The sequence below is a fragment of the Hyperolius riggenbachi genome, chromosome 12 (assembly GCF_040937935.1).
Source record: "Hyperolius riggenbachi isolate aHypRig1 chromosome 12, aHypRig1.pri, whole genome shotgun sequence".
NCBI classification, from domain to species: Eukaryota; Metazoa; Chordata; class Amphibia; order Anura; family Hyperoliidae; genus Hyperolius; species Hyperolius riggenbachi.
This window is the reverse complement of record NC_090657.1, coordinates 159,874,633-159,897,982: the sequence shown is the minus strand read 5'-3', so window position 1 is coordinate 159,897,982 and position 23,350 is coordinate 159,874,633. Positions and strand designations below refer to the sequence as shown.

General features: G+C 46.9%; 2 protein-coding genes across 31 annotated transcripts in view; one reads left to right on the top strand and one right to left on the bottom strand.

Annotated features, from left to right (window-relative positions):
- Window positions 1-22,848, top strand: part of LOC137541415 (opioid growth factor receptor-like) — a 62,913-nt gene extending 40,065 nt beyond the window's left edge. For 2 of the 3 annotated variants that reach the window (XM_068262691.1, XM_068262690.1), the window contains one exon: window positions 20,285-22,848. In XM_068262691.1, coding sequence (XP_068118792.1) covers window positions 20,285-20,675 — 391 coding nt within the window. In that variant the 3' untranslated portion in view covers window positions 20,676-22,848. Of the gene's footprint in view, window positions 1-10,066; window positions 10,420-20,284 lie in introns of those variants that run through there. The other variant, XM_068262692.1, reaches the window with a different exon arrangement.
- Window positions 1-23,350, bottom strand: part of GATA5 (GATA binding protein 5) — a 2,064,317-nt gene that overhangs the window by 1,866,775 nt on the left and 174,192 nt on the right. The gene's annotated exons all lie outside the window — the stretch shown is intronic.

The following is a 23,350-nucleotide window of genomic DNA, read 5'->3' as shown; positions in this document are numbered from 1 at the left end:
GTGCTTCTTTAGCAAATGAGCATCTCCAAAACTTTCATCAGGGAGCTGCTAAGGCAAAAATTTCATGCTCAGCGCTGCCGCAGAATGATTTCTGTATCAATATAATTTAATTGTCCAAAATATTATGTGCAAAATGAGTAGGTACGTTAGATTCAATTCTCCACAGGACATTTGGATTATATAGTACAGCATTGGCTAGTTAACAAGCCTAGCTAACAATTTGCTATATGACAGCACTTTTAAAGAGAACCTGTACTTAGAAAAAAACCCTCTGGGGGATACGTACCTTGGGAGGGGGAAGCCGCAGGGTTCCAATGAGGCTTCCCCGCCCCTGTAGCTGCGGGGGAATCCAGTGCTGACTCCCCTGAAACCTTCCCCGACAAGCAAGGATATATTTACCTCTCCGCAATCCTGTGCAGGCGCACTAGCGATTCTTTGTTTGGATAAGGCGGAAATAGTTGAATGCAATCGGATCCACTCTACTGCGCAGGCGCAAAGGACTCGCACCTACGCAGTAGAGCGGATACGATCGGGTTCAGCTATTTCTGCCTTTACCCAAACGAAAAGCCGTTAGCTCTCCTGCGCAGGATCACCGTAGGTAAGCCTCGGTAGAATCCACAGTCTTCCCCCTACTGAGGTAAGTATACCCCAGAGGGGTCTTTTTACATTACAGATTTTCTTTAAAGGGGCTGTAAATTACATGTTGGGTTGCAGGGAGCCTGACCATCTGCAAGTAAAATTGAGATGGCATATGGTTTCTATAGTAAAACAGAAGTTTTCCTCCTTAACCATTTGAGGACCACAGTCTTTCTACCCCTTAAAGGACTTCTGAGGCCAAAATCTGCCCCCAAAACGTAAAAAGAGTTAACTACCTGCATGACTTTGTAAGTCACGGAGGATGCCGTCCGCGCCCTCCGTGCCGTTCCGCCTGGTCCAGAGGCCCTCAATAGCCCTCCGAAAGGCTGCGAACCCACGGACCGGGTCGGTATCTGCAGCCTGCATAAAGATGGCCGCCGGAGCTGGCCACGGCTGCGCAGTCCGCATAGCCGCTACTGCGGCTGCGCAGCTCGAGGGCCAACCCTCCGATCCACGCTGCCTGTTACATGGATCGGGGTGTTGGCCCTAGAGCTGCGCAGCCACAGTAGCCGCTATGCGGACTGCGCAGCCGTGGCCAGCTCCGGCGGCCATCTTTATGCAGGCTGCAGATACCGACCTGGACCGTGGGGTCGCAGCCTTTCGGGGGGGCTATTGAGCAGAGGGGACCAGGCGGAACAGCACAGAGGGCACGGACGGCGTCCTCAGTGCCTTACAAAGTCATGCAGGTAGTTAACTTTTTTTAAGTTTTGGGGCAGATTTTGGCCTCGGAAGTCTTTTAACCACTTGCCGACCGCCTACTTCATATTGGCGGCGGCAAAGTGGCAGCCCCAGGACCACGTAACGCAGATTGGCGTCAGGTCCTGGGGCACTCTCTGGCCGGGGATCGCGCGCTGGGATGCGCGCGCATCCACCGGCAATAGGCTCCGCCCACCCGCGACGTCAACCCGCCGGCCAATCGGAAGCGCCGGCGGGTTGTTAACCCGACGATCCCCGGATAGGAAGCGTATAATACGCTTTGTAATGTTTACAAAGTGTATTATACAGGCTGCCTCCTGCCCTGGTGGTCCCAGTGTCCGAGGGACCACCAGGGCAGGCTGCAGCCACCCTAGTCTGCACCCAAACACACTGATCTGCCCCCCCCTGCCCCCTGATCGCCCACAGTACCCCTCAGACCCCCCCCTGCCCACCCCCCAGACCACCATTTGCACACAATCACCCCCCTAATCACCCATCAATCACTCCCTGTCACTATCTGTCAACGCTATTTTTTTTTTTAGTCCCTAAACTGCCCCCTGCTCCCTCCTGATCACCCCCCCACCCCTCAGATTCTCCCCAGACCCCCCCAGACCCTCCTCCCCCCCCTGTGTACTGTATGCATCTATCCCCCCTGATCACCCGTCAATCACCCGTCAATCACCCGTCAATCACCCCCTGTCACTGCCACCCATCAATCAGCCCCTAACCTGCCCCTTGCGGGCAATCTGATCACCCACCCACACCAATAGATCGCCCGCAGATCCGACATCAGATCACCTCCCAAATCCATCGTTTACATCTATTCTCTCCTCTAAACACCCACTAATTACCCATCAATCACCCCCTATCACCACCTGTCACTGTTACCCATCAGATTAGACCCTCGCGGGCACCCAATCGCCCGCCCACACGCTCAGATTGCCCTCAACCCCCCCCTTATCGATTCGCCAGTGCATTATTTACATCCGTTCTTCCCTGTAATAACCCACTGATCACCTGTCAATCACCCCTGTCACTGCCACCCATCAATCACCCCCTGTCACTGCCACCCATCAATCAGCCCCTAACCTGCCCCTTGCGGGCAATCTGATCACCCACCCACACCAATAGATCGCCCGCAGATCCGACATCAGATCACCTCCCAAGCGCAGTGTTTACATCTATTCTCTCCTCTAAACACCCACTAATTACCCATCAATCACCCCCTATCACCACCTGTCACTGTTACCCATCAGATTAGACCCTAATCTGCCCCTTGCGGGCACCCAATCACCCGCCCACACGCTCAGATTGCCCTCAGACCCCCCCCCCTTATCAATTCGCCAGTGCAATATTTACATCTGTTATTCCCTGTAATAACCCACTGATCACCTGTCAATCACCCATCAATCACCCCCTGTCACTGCCACCCATCAATCACCCCCTGTCACTGCCACCCATCAATCAGCCCCTAACCTGCCCCTTGCGGGCAATCTGATCACCCACCCACACCAATAGATCGCCCGCAGATCCGACATCAGATCACCTCCCAAGTGCAGTGTTTACATCTCTTCTCTCCTCTAAACACCCACTAATTACCCATCAATCACCCCCTATCACCACCTGTCACTGTTACCCATCAGATTAGACCCTAATCTGCCCCTTGCGGGCACCCAATCACCCGCCCACACCTCAGAACGCCCTCAGACCCCAGCCCTGATCACCTCGCTAGTGCATTGCTTGCATCTATTTCCCCCCTCTAATCACACCTTGAGACACCCATAAATCACCTCCTGTCACCCCCTAGCACACCTACCCATCAGATCAGGCCCTAATTTGCCCCGTGTGGGCTCCTGATCACTCAGCCAAACCCTCAGATCCCCCTCAGACCCCCTTCCGATCACCTCCCCAGTGCATTGATTGCATCTATTTTCCCCTCTAACCGCCCCCTGAGACACCCATCAATCACCTCCTGTCACCCCCCTAGCACTCCTATCCATCAGATCAGGCCCAATACATCCTGTCATCTAAGAGGCCACCCTGCTTATGACCGTTTCCACAAAATTTGCCCCCTCATAGACCACCTGTCATCAAAATTTGCAGATGCTTATACCCCTGAACAGTCATTTTGAGAAATTTGGTTTCCAGACTACTCACAGTTTTGGGCCCGTAAAATGCCAGGGCAGTATAGGAACCCCACAAGTGACCCCATTTTAGAAAGAAGACACCCCAAGGTATTCTGTTAGGTGTATGATAAGTTCATAGAAGATTTTATTTTTTGTCAAAAGTTAGCGGAAATTGGATTTTATTGTTTTTTTCACAAAGTGTCATTTTTCACTAACTTGTGACAAAAAATAAAATCTTCTATGAACTCACCATACCCCTAACGGAATACCTTGGGGTGTCGTCTTTCTAAAATGGGGTCACTTGTGGGGTTCCTATACTGCCCTGGCATTTTAGGGGCCCTAAACCGTGGGGAGTAGTCTAGAAAACAAATGCCTCAAAATGACCTGTGAATAGGACGTTGGGCCCCTTAGCGCACCTAGGCTGCAAAAAAGTGTCACACATGTAGTATCGCCATACTCAGGAGAAGTAGTATAATGTGTTTTGTGGTGTATTTTTACACATACCCATGCTGGGTGGGAGAAATCTCTCTGTAAATGGACAATTGTGTGTAAAAAAAATCAAAAATGTGTCATTTACAGAGATATTTCTCCCACCCAGCATGGTTATATGTAAAAATACACCACAAAACACATTATACTACTTCTTCTGAGTACGGCGATACCACATGTGTGGCACTTTTTTGCACCCTAAGTGCGCTAAGGGGCCCAAAGTCCAATGAGTACCTTTAGAATTTCACAGGTCATTTTGAGACATTTGGGTTCAAGACTACTCCTCACGGTTTAGGGCCCCTAAAATGCCAGGGCAGTATTGGAACCCCACAAATGACCCCATTCTAGAAAGAAGACACCCCAAGGTATTCCGTTAGGAGTATGGTGAGTTCATAGAAGATTTTATTTTTGTCACAAGTTAGCGGAAATTGATATGTATTGGTTTTTTTTTTTCACAAAGTGTCATTTTCCGCTAACTTGTGACAAAAAAAAATCTTCTATGAACTCACCATACCCCTAACGGAATACCTTGGGGTGTCTTCTTTCTAAAATGGGGTCACTTGTGGGGTTCCTATACTGCCCTGGCATTTTAGGGGCCCTAAACCGTGAGGAGTAGTCTAGAATCCAAATGCCTCAAAATGACCTGTGAATAGGACGTTAGGCCCCTTAGCGCACCTAGGTTGCAAAAAAGTGTCACACATGTGGTATCGCCGTACTCAGAAGAAGTAGTATAATGTGTTTTGAGGTGTATTTTTATACATACCCATGCTGGGTGGGAGAAATCTCTCTGTAAATGGACAATTGTGTGTAAAAAAAATCAAATAATTGTCATTTACAGAGATATTTCTCCCACCTAGCATCTGTATGTGTAAAAATACACCCCAAAACACATTATACTACTTCTCCTGAGTACGGCGGTACCACATGTGTGGCACTTTTTTGCACCCTAAGTGCGCTAAGGGGCCCAAAGTCCAATGAGTACCTTTAGGATTTCACAGGTCATTTTGCGACATTTGGTTTCAAGACTACTCCTCACGGTTTAGGGCCCCTAAAATGCCAGGGCAGTATAGGAACCCCACAAATGACCCCATTTTAGAAAGAAGACACCCCAAGGTATTCCGTTAGGAGTATGGTGAGTTCATAGAAGATTTTATTTTTGTCACAAGTTAGCGGAAAATGACACTTTGTGAAAAAAAACAATTAAAATCAATTTCCGCTAACTTGTGACAAAAAAAAAAATCTTCTATGAACTCACCATCCTCCTAATGGAATACCTTGGGGTGTCTTCTTTCTAAAATGGGGTAATTTGTGGGATTCCTATACTGTCCTGGCATTTTAGGAGCCCTAAACCGTGAGGAGCAGTCTTGAAACGAAATTTCTCAAAATGACCTGTGAAATCCTAAAGGTACTCATTGGACTTTGGGCCCCTTAGCGCAGTTAGGGTGCAAAAAAGTGCCACACATGTGGTATCGCCGTACTCAGGAGAAGTAGTATAATGTGTTTTGGGGTGTATTTTTCCACATACCCATGCTGAGTGGGAGAAATATCTCTATAAATTGACAATTGTGTGTAAAAAAAATAAAACAATTGTCATTTACGGAGATATTTCTCCCACCCAGCATGGGTATGTGTAAAAATACACCCCAAAACACATTATACTACTTCACCTGAGTACGGCAATACCACATGTGTGGCACTTTTTTGCAGCCTAACTGCGCTAAGGGGCCCAAAGTCCAATGAGCATCTTTAGGCTTTACAGGGGTGCTTACAATTAGGCACCCCCCAAAATGCCAGGACAGTGAACACACCACACAAATGACCCCATTTTGGAAAGTAGACACTTCAAGGTATTCAGAGAGTAGCATAGTGAGTCCGTGGCAGATTTCATTTTTTTTTGTCGCAAGTTAGAAGAAATGGAAACTTTTTTTTTTTTTTTTTTTTTGTTACAAAGTGTCATTTTCTGCTAACTTGTGACAAAAAATAAAATCTTCTATGAACTCACCATGCCTCTCACTGAATACTTTGGGATGTCTTCTTTCCAAAATGGGGTCATTTGGGGGGGATTTGTACTATCCTGGAATTTTAGCCCCTCATGAAACCTGACAGGTGCGCAGAAAAGTCAGAGATGCTTGAAAATGGGAAAATTCACTTTTGGCACCATAGTTTGTAAACGCTATAACTTTTACCCAATCCAATAAATATACACTGAATGTTTTTTTTTATCAAAGACATGTAGCAGAATAACTTTCGCGCTCAAATGTATAGGAAATTTTACTTGTCAGCACAGAAAGTTAAAAAAGTCATTTTTTTGACAAAATTCATGTCTTTTTTGATGAATATAATAAAAAGTAAAACTCGCAGCAGCAATCAAATAGCACCGAAAGAAAGCTGTATTAGTGACAAGAAAAGGAGGTAAAATTCATTTAGGTGGTAGGTTGTATGACTGAGCAATAAACCGTAAAAGCTGCAGTGGTCCGAATCGAAAAAAAGGCTCTGGTCCTTAAGGGGTTTTATGACTGCAGTCCTTAAGTGGTTAAGGACCAGAGCCTTTTTTTTCCATTCAGACCACTGCAGATTTAACGGTTTATTGCTCAGTTATACGACCTACTATTTAAATCAGGGGTCTCAAACTCAATTTACCTGGGGGGCCGCAGGAGGCAAAGTAGGGATGAGGCTGGGCCGCAAAAGGAATTTCACAATCGCGGCGCATCGCCGCCTCTGCCCGCCCCTCTCACTCTTCCTTCACAGAGAGGGGCGGGGAGAGGCGGCGATCCGTGCGGTGATTGACGTCAGGAGGGGCAGAGCTGAAGCTGAAAGCTCTGCCCCTTCCAGGAAATGCCGGCGGATTGCCCCCTGGGCGATTTGGGGGCTCTGCAGCCCTTGTTTAGCGGCGGATTGCTTGGGAGCACTGAAGCGAACTATAAGGAAACTTTTGCCGGCGAGGGCCACAAAATATTGTATCGAGGGCCGCAAATGGCCCGCGGGCCGCGAGTTTGAGACCCCTGGTCTAAATGAATTTTCCCTCCTTTTCTTGTCACTAATACAGCTTTCTTTTGGTGCTATTTGATTGCTGCTGAGATTTTTAGTTTTTATTATATTCATCAAAAAAGACATCAATTTTGTCAAAAAAAAAGATTTGTGATAAAATTTGTCAAATAAAGTAAAATTTATGTATACATTTTTGTCCAAATTTATTGTGCTACATGTCTTTGATAAAAAAAAAAAAAAACATTCAGTGTATATTTATTGGTTTGGGTAAAAGTTATAGCGTTTACAAACTATGGTGCAAAAATTGAATTTTCCCATTTTAAAGCATCTCCGACTTTTCTGAGCACCTGTCATGTTTCATGAGGTGCTAAAATTCCAGGATAGTATAAATACCCCCCAAATGACCGCATTTTGGAAAGAAGACATCCCAAAGTATTCACTGAGAGGCATGGTGAGTTCATAGAAGATTTTCTTTTCTGTCACAAGTTAGCGGAAAATGACACTTTGAGACAAAAAAAAAGTTTCCTTTTCTGCTAACTTGTGACAAAAAAAAGGAAATCTGCCACAGACTCACCATGCCCCTCTCTGAATACCTTGAAGTGTCTACTTTCCAAAATGGGGTCATTTGTGGGGTGTGTTTACTGTCCTGGCATTTTGGGGGGTGCTAAATTGTAAGCACCCCTGTAAAGCCTAAAGGTGCTCATTGGACTTTGGGCCCCTTAGCGCAGTTAGGCTGCAAAAAAGTGCCACACATGTGGTATCGCCGTACTCAGGAGAAGTAGTATAATGTGTTTTGGGGTGTATTTTTACACATACCCATGCTGGGTGGTAGAAATATCTCTGTAAATGACAATGTTTTGATTTTTTTTACACACAAATCTGTCCATTTACAGAGAGATTTCTCCCACCCAGCATGGGTATGTGTAAAAATACACCCCAAAACACATTATACTACTTCTCCTGAGTACAGCGATACCACATGTGTTGCACTTTTTTGCACCCTAACTGCGCTAAGGGGCCCAAAGTCCAATGAGTACCTTTATGATTTCACAGGTCGTTTTGAGACATTTGGTTTCAAGACCACGCCTGACGGTTTAGGGCCCCTAAAATGCCAGGACAGTTTAGGAACCCCACAAGTGACCCCATTTTAGAAAAACAACAGCACAAGGTATTCTGTTAGGAGTATGGTGAGCTCATAGAATATTTTTTTTTTTGTCACAAGTTAGCGGAAATTGACACTTTGTGAAAAAAAAAAACAATAAAAATCGATTTCCGCTAACTTGTGACAAAAAATAAAATCTTCTATGAACTCACCATACCCCTAACGGAATACCTTGGGGTGTCTTCTTTCTAAAATGGGGTCACTTGTGGGATTCCTATACTGCCCTGGCATTTTAGTGGCCCTAAACCGTGAGAAGTAGTCTTGAAACCAAATTTCTCAAAATGACCTGTGAAATCCTAAAGGTACTCGTTGGACTTTGGGCCCCTTAGCACAGTTAGGGTGCAAAAAAGTGCTACACATGTGGCACCGCCGTACTCAGGAGAAGTAGTATAATGTGTTTTGTGGTGTATTTTTACATATACCCATGCTTGGTGGGAGAAATATCTCTGTAAATTACAATTTTTTGATTTTTTTTTTTACACACAATTGTCTATTTACAGAGATATTTCTCCCACCCAGCATGGGTATGTGTAAAAATACACCATAAAACACATTATACTACTTCTGAGTATGAAACCTTTGAATGTCTTGCAGCCCAACTGTCAGCAGAAGTAAACATCAACATATTGCTCATATACCGCCCCCAGAAAATGGTCCAGTCTTTCTTAACCACCTTAGCGGTATGGACGAGCTCAGCTCGTCCATTACCGCCAGAGGGTGCCGCTCAGGCCCTGCTTGGCCGATTCTCTCCAAATAAAAAGCAGCACACGCAGCCGGCACTTTGCCAGCCGCGTGTGCTGCCTGATCGCTGCCCCAGCCACCCGAGCCCTGCGCAGCCGGAACAAATAGTTCCGGCCAGCGCTAAGGTATGGATCGGAGGCGGCTGACGTCAGGACGTCCATGACGTCACTCCGCTCGTCGCCATGGCGACAAGGAAAGCCAAACAAGGAAGGCTGCTCATAGCAGCCTTCCTTGTTAATTCTGATTGCCGGAGGCGATCGGAATTATGCTTCAGGAGCGCCCTCTAGTGGGCTTTCATGCAGCCAACTTTCAGTTGGCTGCATGAAATAGTTTTTTTTTAATTTAAAAAAAACCCTCCCGCAGCCGCCCTGGCGATCTCAATAGAACGCCAGGGTGGTTAAAGAAATCTCTGAACTCTTATCCTGCCTTACAGTGGAACACCCTAGATGGATCATTCTGGGAGATTTTAATGCATGGGTGGATGATTGATCACGCCTCATGCCTAGGAAGTGAACTACTTCTCATAATGAGTGAACTGGGTTTCTCTCAGGCTGTCAACCTCCCCACCCACAAGAAAGGGCACACCCTGTATCTCATATTTCATTGCGGACTTTTAATATCACACATGGATATAAACCCAGTGATATGGTCAGACCACCACACCATCCACTTCTCTCTGACAGCACCAGCGATAAAACACAGAGGGAAAGAACTAATAAAATACCGTTCTCTGAAAGATGTCTCACCCCAGCACGTTCAGAATATCCTCAACTTCGACGCATTAACCAATCATTGCGCAGACCCAGACTCCATGGTCCTGATGTACAACCATGCAGTGTCATCTGCCTATGACACCCTTGCTCCAGTTCGCATTAAACGGTCTACACCACTTCACCAAGCACGGTGGTTTGACAGCTCACTAAAGGACCTAAAGAAAGAAGTGCGCAGACTAGAAAGGAAGTGGTGAAAATCTCAGAATTCAAAAGATAAACACACCCTTGTCTCTCACCTGGAAAGCTACCAAAATGCGATCACCAAGAAAAAATCCTCCTACCTATCACAGGAGATCGCAAAGGCCGCCAACAGACCAGCCCAACTATTCCGCACAGTTGATAGACTATGTAACCCATCCTGCCTAAAGCCTACTATAACTCCCTCAAAGGAGCTATTTGAGAAATTTGCTTGCTACTTTGCTGACAAAGTATCCTCTATTCGGTCTCTCATTCAGTCCACAGCACCCAAGACTCATGCAACTCCTGGAAATAGCTGCAAAAACAACCTAACACCCTGCACTGACTTCAAAAGTATTAGTGAGGAAGAGATCTCAGACATCCTCCGTCGCCTCCGCCAGACAACCTGCGACCTGGACCCTGGCCTGGACCAACTAAGCATATGCTGAAATGCCCTGACCTGCTTGGTCCAGCATTTCACAAAATAGTAAATTGCTCTCTGCAAGCAGAGAGGTTTCCTACCTTTTTAACCACTTAAGGACCACAGTCTTTTCGCCCCTTAAGGACCAGAGCCTTTTTCTCCATTCAGACCACTGCAGCTTTCACGGTTTATTGCTCGGTCATACAACCTACCACCTAAAGGAATTTTACCTCCTTTTCTTGTCACTAATACAGCTTTCTTTTGCTGCTATTTGATTGCTGCTGCGAGTTTTAGTTTTTATTATATTCATCAAAAAAGACATGAATTTTGGCAAAAAAATGACTTTTTTAACTTGCTGTGCTGACATTTTTCAAATAAAGTAAAATTTCCTATACATTTGAGCGCAAAAGTTATTCTGCTACATGTCTTTGATAAAAAAAACAACATTCAGTGTATATTTATTGGATTGGGTAAAAGTTATAGCGTTTACAAACTATGGTGCCAAAAGTGAATTTTCCCATTTTCAAGCATCTCTGACTTTTCTGCGCACCTGTCAGGTTTCATGAGGGGCTAAAATTCCAGGATAGTACAAATACCCCCCAAATGACCCCATTTTGGAAAGAAGACATCCCAAAGTATTCAGTGAGAGGCATGGTGAGTTCATAGAAGATTTTATTTTTTGTCACAAGTTAGCGGAAAATGACACTTTCTGACAAAAAAAAGAAAAAAAAAAGTTTCCATTTCTTCTAACTTGCGACAAAAAAAAATGAAATCTGCCACGGACTCACTATGCTCCTCTCTGAATACCTTGAAGTGTCTACTTTCCAAAATGGGGTCATTTGTGGGGTGTGTTCACTGTCCTGGCATTTTGGGGGGTGCCTAATTGTAAGCACCCCTGTAAAGCCTAAAGATGCTCATTGGACTTTTGGCCCCTTAGCGCAGTTAGGCTGCAAAAAAGTGCCACACATGTGGTATTGCCGTACTCGGGAGAAGTAGTATAATGTGTTTTGGGGTGTATTTTTACACATACCCATGCTGGGTGGGAGAAATATCTCCGTAAATGACAATTGTTTTATTTTTTTTACACACAATTGTCTATTTATAGAGATATTTCTCCCACTCAGCATGGGTATGTGGTAAAATACACCCCAAAACACATTATACTACGGCGATACCACATGTGTGGCACTTTTTTGCACCCTAACTGCGCTAAGGGGCCCAAAGTTCAATGAGTACCTTTAGGATTTCACAGGTCATTTTGAGAAATTTCGTTTCAAGACTACTCCTCACGGTTTAGGGCCCCTAAAATGCCAGGAAAGTATAGGAACCCCACAAATTACCCCATTTTAGAAAGAAGACACCCCAAGGTATTCCGTTAGGAGGATGGTGAGTTCATAGAAGATTTTTTTTTTTTTTGTCACAAGTTAGCGGAAATTGATTTTAATTGTTTTTTTTCACAAAGTGTCATTTTCCGCTAACTTGTGACAAAAAATAAAATCTTCTATGAACTCACCGTACTCCTAACGGAATACCTTGGGGTGTCTTCTTTCTAAAATGGGGTCATTTGTGGGGTTCCTATACTGCCCTGGCATTTTAGGAGCCCTAAACCGTGAGGAGTAGTCTTGAAACCAAATGTCGCAAAATGACCTGTGAAATCCTAAAGGTACTCATTGGACTTTGGGCCTCTTAGCGCACTTAGGGTGCAAAAAAGTGCCACACATGTGGTACCGCCGTACTCAGGAGAAGTAGTAAAATGTGTTTTGGGGTGTATTTTTACACATACCCATGCTGGGTGGGAGAAATATCTCTGTAAATGACAATTGTTTGATTTTTTTTACACACAGTTGTCCATTTACAGAGAGATTTCTCCCACCCAGCATGGGTATGTGTAAAAATACCCCCCAAAACACAATATACTACTTCTTCTGAGTACGGCGATACCACATGTGTGACACTTTTTTGCAACCTAGGTGCGCTAAGGGGCCTAACGTCCTATTCACAGGTCATTTTGAGGCATTTGGATTCTAGACTACTGCTCACGGTTTAGGGCCCCTAAAATGCCAGGGCAGTATAGGAACCCCACAAGTGACCCCATTTTAGAAAGAAGACACCCCAAGGTATTCTGTTAGGAGTATGTTGAGTTCATAGAAGATTTTTTTTTTGTCACAAGTTAGCGGAAAATGACACTTTGTGAAAAAAAAAACAATACATATCAATTTCCGCTAACTTGTGACAAAAATAAAATCTTCTATGAACTCATCATACACCTAACAGAATACCTTGGGGTGTCTTCTTTCTAAAATGGGGTCACTTGTGTGTTCCTATACTGCCCTGGCATTTTAGGGGCCCTAAACCGTGAGGAGTAGTCTTGAACCCAAATGTCTCAAAATGACCTGTGAAATCCTAAAGGTACTCATTGGACTTTGGGCCCCTTAGCACAGTTAGACTGCAAAAAAGTGTCACACATGTGGTATCGCCGTACTCAGAAGAAGTAGTATAATGTGTTTTGTGGTGTATTTTTACATATAACCATGCTGGGTGGGAGAAATATCTCTGTAAATGACACATTTTTGATTTTTTTTACACACAATTGTCCATTTACAGAGAGATTTCTCCCACCCAGCATGGGTATGTGTAAAAATACACCACAAAACACATTATACTACTTCTCCTGAGTATGGCGATACCACATGTGTGACACTTTTTTGCAGCCTAGGTGCGCTAAGGGGCCCAACGTCCTATTCACAGGTCATTTTGAGGCATTTGTTTTCTAGACTACTCCTCACGGTTTAGGGCCCCTAAAATGCCAGGGCAGTATAGGAACCCCACAAGTGACCCCATTTTAGAAAGAAGACACCCCAAGGTATTCCGTTAGGGGTATGGTGAGTTCATAGATTTTATTTTTTGTCACGAGTTAGTGAAAAATGACACTTTGTGAAAAAAACAATAAAAATCCAATTTCCGCTAACTTTTGACAAAAAATAAAATCTTCTATGAACTCATCATACACCTAACAGAATACCTTGGGGTGTCTTCTTTCTAAAATGGGGTCACTTGTGGGGTTCCTATACTGCCCTGGCATTTTACGGGCCTAAAACTGTGAGTAGTCTGGAAACCAAATTTCTCAAAATGACTGTTCAGGGGTATAAGCATCTGCAAATGTTGATGACAGGTGGTCTATGAGGGGGCAAATTTTGTGGAACCGGTCATAAGCAGGGTGGCCTCTTAGATGACAGGATGTTTTGGGCCTGATCTGATGGATAGGAGTGCTAGGGGGGTGACAGGAGGTGATTGATGGGTGTCTCAGGGGGCGGTTAGAGGGGAAAATAGATGCAATCAATGCACTGGGGAGGTGATCGGAAGGGGGTCTGAGGGGGATCTGAGGGTTTGGCCGAGTGATCAGGAGCCCACACAGGGCAAATTAGGGCCTGATCTGATGGGTAGGTGTGCTAGGGGGTGACAGGAGGTGATTGATGGGTGTCTCAAGGTGTGATTAGAGGGGGGAAATAGATGCAAGCAATGCACTAGCGAGGTGATCAGGGCTGGGGTCTGAGGACGTTCTGAGGTGTGGGCGGGTGATTGGGTGCCCGTAAGGGGCAGATTAGGGTCTAATCTGATGGGTAACCGTGACAGGTGGTGATAGGGGGTGATTGATGGGTTATTAGTGGGTGTTTAGAGGAGAGAAGAGATGTAAACACTGCACTTGGGAGGTGATCTGATGTCGGATCTGCGGGCGATCTATTGATGTGGGTGGGTGATCAGATTGCCCGCAAGGGGCAGGTTAGGGGCTGATTGATGGGTGGCAGTGACAGGGGGTGATTGATGGGTGGCAGTGACAGGGGGTGATTGATAGGTGATTGACAGGTGATCAGTGGGTTATTACAGGGAATAACAGATGTAAATATTGCACTGGCGAATTGATAAGGGGGGGGTCTGAGGGCAATCTGAGCGTGTGGGCGGGTGATTGGGTGCCCGCAAGGGGCAGATTAGGGTCTAATCTGATGGGTAACAGTGACAGGTGGTGATAGGGGGTGATTGATGGGTAATTAGTGGGTGTTTAGAGGAGAGAAGAGATGTAAACACTGCACTTGGGAGGTGATCTGATGTCGGATCTGCGGGCGATCTATTGGTGTGGGTGGGTGATCAGATTGCCCGCAAGGGGCAGGTTAGGGGCTGATTGATGGGTGGCAGTGACAGGGGGTGATTGATGGGTGGCAGTGACAGGGGGTGATTGATAGGTGATTGACAGGTGATCAGTGGGTTATTACAGGGAATAACAGATGTAAATATTGCACTGGCGAATTGATAAGGGGGGGTCTGAGGGCAATCTGAGCGTGTGGGCGGGTGATTGGGTGCCCGCAAGGGGTAGATTAGGGTCTAATCTGATGGGTAACAGTGACAGGTGGTGATAGGGGGTGATTGATGGGTGATTGATGGGTAATTAGTGGGTGTTTAGAGGAGAGAAGAGATGTAAACACTGCACTTGGGAGGTGATCTGATGTCGGATCTGCGGGCGATCTATTGGTGTGGGTGGGTGATCAGATTGCCCGCAAGGGGCAGGTTAGGGGCTGATTGATGGGTAGCAGTGACAGGGGGTGATTGACGGGTGATTGACAGGTGATCAGGGGGGATAGATGCATACAGTACACGGGGGGGGGGGGGTCTGGGGAGAATCTGAGGGGTGGGGGGGTGATCAGGAGGGGGCAGTGGGCAGGGGGGGGATAAAAAAAAAATAGCGTTGACAGATAGTGACAGGGAGTGATTGATGGGTGATTAGGGGGGTGACTGGGTGCAAACAGTGGTCTGGGGGGTGGGCAGGGGGGGGTCTGAGGGGTGCTCTGGGCGATCAGGGGGCAGGGGGGGGGGAAATCAGTGTGCTTGGGTGCAGACTAGGGTGGCTGCAGCCTGCCCTGGTGGTCCCTCGGACACTGGGACCACCAGGGCAGGAGGCAGCCAGTATAATAGGCTTTGTATACATTACAAAGCCTATTATACATATGTGCAGCGGCGATCCGGGTGCTAGTAACCCACCGGCGCTTCCGAACTGCCGGCGGGTTACTACGAGCGGTGGGCGGAGCGAGTCCCCGGCGGCTGATCGCGTCACGAATGACGCGATCGCCGCATAGCCACTCCCGCAGCCGCCCCCGCCGATGGGCGTATTGCGGTCGTTTGGGCCCGGACTTTGCCGCCGCCCATCGGCTGGGGGCGGTCCTCAAGTGGTTAAAAGAAGGAATCATCAAGCCCCTTCTTAAAAACCTTCCATGGATCCAGATGCAATGAGCAGCTACATATCTGTATCCAACCTCCCCTTCTTAGGTAAAGTTATTGAAAAGGCTGTCTATCTGCTACTTGAAACCAGGCTGTCAGTAAACAACATCCTGGACCCTCTACAATCTGGCTTTAAAGGGAAGGTTCAGAGAGGGTGGGTAAAAAATAAAAATCAATTTCCACTTACCTGGGGCTTCCTCCAGCCCGTGGCAGGCAGGAGGTGCCCTCGCCGCCGCTCCGCAGGCTCCCGGTGGTCTCCGGTGGCCGACCCGACCTGGCCAGGCCGGCTGCCAGGTCGGGCTCTTCTGCGCTCCAAGGCCCGGAACTTCTGCGTCCCACTCCGGCGCTCTGACGTCATCGGACGTCCTCCGGGCTCTACTGCGCATGCGCAGTAGTTCTGCGCCTGCGCAGTAGAGCCCGGAGGACGTCCGATGACGTCAGAGCGCCGGCGTGGGACGCAGAAGTTCCGGGCCTTGGAGCGCAGAAGAGCCCGGCCTGGCCAGGTCGGGTCGGCCACCGGAGACCACCGGGAGCCTGCGGAGCGGCGGCGAGGGCACCTCCTGCCTGCCACGGGCTGGAGGAAGCCCCAGGTAAGTGGAAATTGATTTTTATTTTTTGCCCACCCTCCCTGAACCTTCCCTTTAAGAAACACCACAGCTGTGAAACAGCCCTCATGCAAGTTTGCAACGATCTGCTCATGGCAAGGGACAGAGGGGAATGTTCCATCCTAATCCTGTTGGATCTCTCAGCAGCTTTTGATACGGTTGACCATGAAATCCTGCTTAACAGACTGCAGGATTACTATGGCATCAGTGGATCAGTCCTCCAGTGGTTCAAATCATTCCTGACTGAAAGAACACAGAAAGTATCCCTAGGACCTATAATGTCCAAACCTGCACCTCTACAATTTGGAGTGCCACAAGGATCAATCCTATCCCCTCTGCTGTTCGCAATCTACATGTTGCCACTCAGTACACTTATCCAACGACATGGCCTGACGTACCACCAGAGGCGGAACAAGGTCCTCCAGCACCCAAGGCTGAGACACCAAAGTGCGCCCCTCCATCCCTGCCACCCCAGCCGTCTCACACTGTTTGCTATTAGACTAAGAGGTGCCACAGGGCCCACTACCTCCCCAACACTTTAATATCTAGTTATCTGGCTTGCAGTCACTGATATGCATCCCCTTTTCTTATTTCTTTCTGCTTCAAACACAATTAGGAATGACAGCTGAATGAATTCTGCGCCCCCTCCTACACTGCGCCCTGAGGCTGGAGCCTCTCCAGCCTATGCCTCGGCCCGGCCCTGCGTACCACTGCTACGCTGATGACACACAGCTATACCTGTCCTTCAAACCTGCTGGAACAGACCCTACTCCAAAAATAAACTCTTGCTTAGCTGAGCTACAGGCATGGATGAATGATAACTGGTTGAAACTGAATGCTGACAAAACTGAGGTCCTCTTTGTCCAAAGCCAGTGCTCACCATCAAAACAGCTCTATCCTAAAGCAACATCAATCAGGATTGGGAATTCAGACATAAACAGCTCCAACCTTGTGCGCAGCCTTGGCGTACTAATCGATGGGGATTTGAGTTTCAGAAACCAAATTTCATCTGTAGTTAAATCTTCCTACAAAGATTAAACATCTGATTCCCCCAGAGGATCTTCTAACCCTAGTTCACGCCTTCATCACATCACGGCTGGACTACTGCAGTGCCCTTTATGCTGGCCTCACCAAAAAGGACCTGCGTCGCCTGCAATCAGTGAAGAATGCTGCTGCCAGATTGCTAACAAACCAGCCTTGCCACTGTCACATTACACCGATCCTTCGATCACTGCACTGGCTACCAGTAGAATGGAGAATACTATTCAAGATTGGACTGCTGACATTCAAATCCCTGCACAATCTGGGCCCTGGATACATGAAGGACTTGCTGAAGCTGCACCACACCTCTCACAACCTCAGATCAGCAAGTTCTATAAACTTGGTCACTCCCAGAGTGCACCTCAAAATATCTGGAGACAGAGCCTTCTGTCATGCTGCCCCTACTCTTTGGAACTCCCTACCACATCCAGAAAAGACAGCACCATCCCTGGAGCTATTCAAATCCAGACTGAAAAGCCACCTGTTTAGCATGGCATTTCCGGACTTATAAAATTCTTCCTCTGTACCACGATGGTCTGAGCCATGCTTATGCGCTTTGAGTCCTATGGGAGAAAAGCGCTCTACAAATGTTAGTTGTTGTTGTTGTTGTTTAGAGGAGAGAACAGATGTAAACAATGCACTTGGGAGGTGATCTGACGTCGGGTCTGCGGGCGATATGATGGGGTGGGTGGGTGATCAGATTGCCCGCAAGGGGCGGGTTAGGGGCTGATTGATGGGTGGCAGTGACAGGGGTGATTTATGGGTGATTGACAGGTGATCAGTGGGTTATTACAGGGAATAACAGATGTAAATAATGCACTGGCGAATTTATAAGGGGGGTGGTCTGAGGGCAATCTGAGCGTGTGGGCGGTTGATTGGGTGCCCGCAAGGGGCAGATTAGGGTCTAATCTGATGGGTAACAGTGACAGGTGGTGATAGGCGGTGATTGATGGGTAATTAGTGGGTGTTTAGAGGAGAGAACAGATGTAAACAATGCACTTGGGAGGTGATCTGACGTCGGGTCTGCGGGCGATCTGATGGTGTGGGTGGGTGATCAGATTGCCCGCAAGGGGCAGGTTAGGGGCTGATTGATGGGTGGCAGTGACAGGGGGTGATTGATGGGTGATTGACAGGTGATCAGTGGGTTATTACAGGGGGGATAGATGCATACAGTACACAGGGGGGGGGGTGATCAAGAGCCCCCAGGGTGAAGTTAGGACCTAAACTAAAAAAATAGCGTTGACAGATAGTGACAGGGAGTGATTGATGGGTGATTAGGGGAGTGATTGGGTGTAACCAGGGGTCTGAGGGGTGGGCAGGGGGGGTCTGAGGGGTGCTGTGGGCGATCAGAGGGAAGGGGGGGCAGGATCAGTGTGTTTGGTGCAGACTAGGGTGGCTGCAGCCTGCCCTGGTGGTCCCTCGGACACTGGGACCACCAGGGCAGGAGGCAGCCTGTATAATACACTTTATATACATTACAAAGTGTATTATACACTTTGTATGCGGCGATCGTGGGGTTAACAACCCATCGGCGCTTCCGAACGGCCGGCGGGTTGTCGTTGCGGGTGGGCGGAGCCAGTTGCCGGGGGAAGCGCGCGTCACCGCGATCGCTCCCCAGGCATGCCGAAAGGATGCAACGCCCATGGGCGGATTGCGGTCCTTTCGGCGTCCACTTAGCCGCCGCCCATCGGCTGTGGGCGATCGGCAGGTGGTTAAAACAGAAGGTATTTGCGAATTATTCAGGTTGGAGTGAGCATATGAGGTGTCCCACAATGCATCTTTGTTCTCCCTGATAGCTAAACACACCTCCAGAACCGCTGGAAGGCAAACTTCTGTTGTGCATAGCATTTTAGTGAGGAGGCTTTTTGGTCTCTTACACACTCCTGGAAGTTCTGGTTCACCATGAGCTTGCTGGGCAATCTGTAGCACTGGTTTCTATAGTAGCTTCACTAGATGTTCTGATAATGATTTCATTTATGAGTGTGGAGTCAGGTGGTATGGCACATGCATGGTGCAGGTTATCTCAGGCAGGAGATACTTGTCTAAATATTCCAACTGATTTACATACATCATTCATGGTGCTGTCAAGTGCAGTACATGGTGCATATTCTCACCTAAACACAGAGGGAAGTACAGTTAATACTCAGTTTAAAGGATACCTTAACGCTGACACAAATTTAAAAACGGGGGGAGCAGGCACATGTAGCATGCTCACCTCATGCCCACTGTTGTCCTCTGTCCCCCTTCGTTACTGATTAATAGGCATCCAAAGCTTCTTCCGGGTCGGGGTGGTCGGATGGCAAGTATGCAGGTGCTGCCCAGTGACGCATGTCCGCGATCTCCCGTCCGGGAGCGCTCTGCACTTGCGCACTATGTCACAACATTGTAGTGCACATGCGCAGAACGCTCCCAGCTGCCTGACCGAGCTCTTGCCACCGACCTCCCTGACATGGAGTATGCTTTGGATGCTTATTACAAAGTAACAGTGGGGGACAAAAAAACAACAAGGGGAGCAGAGGGAGTGAGGAGAGCATAATAGACGTACTTGCTCCTTCCCGTTTTTACATTTGTGTCAACACTAAGGTATCCTGTAAAGTCTTCTACACACGAACGAGGACCGTCGCCTACTAGCATGCAGCTAATCCAGTCTGACTTCAGTCAGAGCACCTGATCTGCATGCTTGTTAAGGGTCTATGGATAAACGTAGTAGAGGCAGATGATCAGCAGGACAGCCAGGCAATCTGCATTATTTATAAGGAAATATATATGGCAGCCTCCATATCCTTCTCACTTCAAGCATACCCTCCAATTTTGAGATAAGAAAGTGGGGCACTTTTAGACATACCCCCACCACACCCCCAACCACATACCCCTCGTCATGCGTATTACAAAGAAATCAGAATCAAAAGATGTAGTTTTATTGTCATTTCAATCATCATTAATTTTTCTTAATTTTAACATTTGAAATATATCAATTTAACTCATAGGAAAAAAGTTTAGAGTCCATTAAATATTTATTTACACAAATCTGTACATCAGTCTTGAGAGGGACAAATAAGGAAAAAGGAGGGAGAGAGGGATTTTGTTCACAAAGAGGGACTGTGTTACTTTAAGGAAGCAAATGATCACTAATGCTCTTTTTTTTCCATTTATTTCCTTAGGTCTTCCCACAATTACCTGAGGATCACCAGAATCCTGAAGAGTTTGGGGGAAATGGGCTATGAAATCCACCAGAGGTCTCTTATCAGATTCTTTTTGCAGGAAACCTTGATGCATGGGCACTTGTCAAACTTAAAAAGAAGCGTGTTGGACTATTTTATATTCTCTGTGAGGGACAAGAGGGAGCGTCAGATTCTGGTGCACGAGGCCTGGATGCTGTACAAGCCACAAGACGAGTTTATCTGGGGGCCAGTAACAGTGCTTCAAAATTTCCACAACCATGACAAACCTAGTGTGGTGACTTCACAAAACCAAGTACCCTCTACCTCCAATATCAATCCTGGGACAACTGTACCGGCAACACAATTCTGTAGCAGCTGCTGTTGCATCTGAGAGAAACTAATTAAACTCATAGCACACCTGAAGTGAGAGGGATATGGAGGCTGACATACTTCCTTTTAAACAATACAAATTGCCTGGCTTTCCTGCTGATCCTCTTCCTCTAAAGCATAAAGTGGGCCGAAAGTGAACACTGAGACCAAGTTGCGGGCCAACCTCAATGTCTAGTGGCTGCCCACTTTGTGGGTTTGACATGTATGCTCTAGTCTAAAGCCTTGTACACAGGCTGATTAAACACGTCCGAGGTGGACGATAATGACTGCATCTGCCAAGAATCTAGCTTGGATACAGTGCTCCCTGTCCAGGGCTGGATTTAGCATTAGTCAGGCTAGGCACAGGTCTAGAGAGCTGGATGGACAGTCCCATTCAGCTCTTATGCTACGTGAATGGAGCCAAGCAGCTCACCACTGAGGGAACATAGAGGGCTAGATGGGCAGTAAGAAAATGGGGGCAGCCAAAACAGTTATGGTGCAGTTTGGTGGGGTAACCTGCTTTCACGTTGGGACTTGAGGGTTTGTGGAGGGCCGAGATCAGGGTGTCAGAACTTCTGTGCCTATCGGCTCCTGCAGTGGTGTAGCTAAGGAGCTCTGGGCCCCGGTGCAAGTTTTACACTGGGCCCCCCAGGCACTGTATACATAACAATTTATACGGCACACCAAAACCTGCCAAGGACAACCACAGTGTCAGAAGTGCAAAGAGGGTATGGGGAACAGGTTGTTAATGATTACTACTATTAAAAGCATCTATAGAAGTGATTATTACCCGCACAGGACCAATATAAAGCTAATACTGCGGTTGAGGATGGGCCCCTCGGGGCCCCTCTTGCCCAAGGGCTCCGGTGCGGTTGCAACCTCTGCACCCCCTATTGCTACACCACTGGGCTCCTGAGATGCAAGTCCGGCCCTGCCCCTGACACATCAGTTAGCCGCCAGCCTGACAAATCGAGCATTGCTCTCCCCACGTGACATCACTCCTGCGACCCCTTCCCCCCACATAGCAACAGAACGCGTGTGTGTAAGCCATTGACATGTCTGTACAGTGTTGGCCATGCAATGCCACCCAGGGGAACAAGTCCCTATCCCTGCCGGGTGACATGCCTTGTACATGTGTAGAAGGCTTAAAGGGAACCTGTGGTGGCATGAAAAGAGTAAAATAAATAAACATACATACATACATACATACATATACATACATACATACATATATATATATATATATATATATATATATATATATATATATATATATATATATATATAACATACTTACCTGCTCCACGCCACCTCCCAGAGGAATCTGCGCCACTCTCTAAATCACCCTGTTTAACATCCGATCACCTGCAGAAGAAATCCAATATGACCGCAACCCGGAAGTACTTCCTGGGTCATGGCTTAGCTGCTGATTGGAGGAAGCTGGCAGAGGTGGGGGAGCAAGGTGATGGAGGCGGGGGAGTGAAGTAATTGATGGCTGAAAGGGGCAGAAGGAGGCTAGCGACAATCATTGTCGCTAGCTTTGAGGGGGGACTGACAGCGGCAAAAGAAGGACACATAGGCATGTCATTGGGCAGAGAACATGCCACTGTGTCCTATAATCTATATATAATCTGCCTCGGGTACTTTTTAAAGAAAACCTGAAGAGAGAGGAATATGGAGGCTGCCATTTTTTTTTATTTTTTTTTAAACAATACCAGCTGCTGGGCAGTCCTGCATTAGTAGTGTCTGAATCACACACCAAAAGAGCATGCAGCGAATCTTGTCAGAAACACCTGATTTGCATGCTTGTTCAGGGGCTATGGCTAAAAGTATTAGCGGCAGAGGATCAGCAGGACAGCCAGGCAATCTGGTATTGTTTAAAAGGAAATACATATGGCAGCCTCCACATCCCTCTCACTTCAGGTTCCCTTTACTAATTTTAGCAGATTAGATGTTTCAAAAATCTGACAAGATTATTTTGCATGCTTGTTTCAGGTGTGTGATTCAGACACTACAACAGTCAAAAAGATCATCAGGGCGCGTACGTACAAAAAGGGCGCCCGGACAAAAAGGGCGCGGGGTGTAAACGCTAATTAACAATTAATCATTAATAGCGTTTATAAAAATAGTGTGCTATATTTCGTTTACAAATAATGTTTAACAAATTTATAAATCATTAAATAATGTTTATGAAATCGGCAATTGTGAAAACTTTAATCTTCCCTGTTTCAAAAGTGAAACTTAGAATTACGTTTATTAAAATAACGATAATATATGATTGTTATAATTGTATATTATTGTGAATAGCCTTCATTTATGGTTTGTTCTTATAATAAAATCTGAAAATATTCTTTATAACGATGATATAAATATAACTACATTCGTAATAAATGTTGTAAAACATTAGTAAATATTAATAAAATTGTAGTAAAACTATACCTAACCCTACTCTCACACAGAACCCTCCCTGTACTTATCCCTAACCCCTAGACTCCCCTGTTGGTGCCTAAACCTAAGACTCCCCTGGTGGTGCCTAAACCTAAGACCCCCCTGTTGGTGCCTAAACCTAAGACTCCCCTAGTGGTGCCTAAACCTAAGACCCCCCTGTTGGTGCCTAAACCTAAGACTCCCCTGGTGGTGCCTAAACCTAAGACCCCCCTGTTGGTGCCTAAACCTATGACCCCCCTGGTGGTGCCT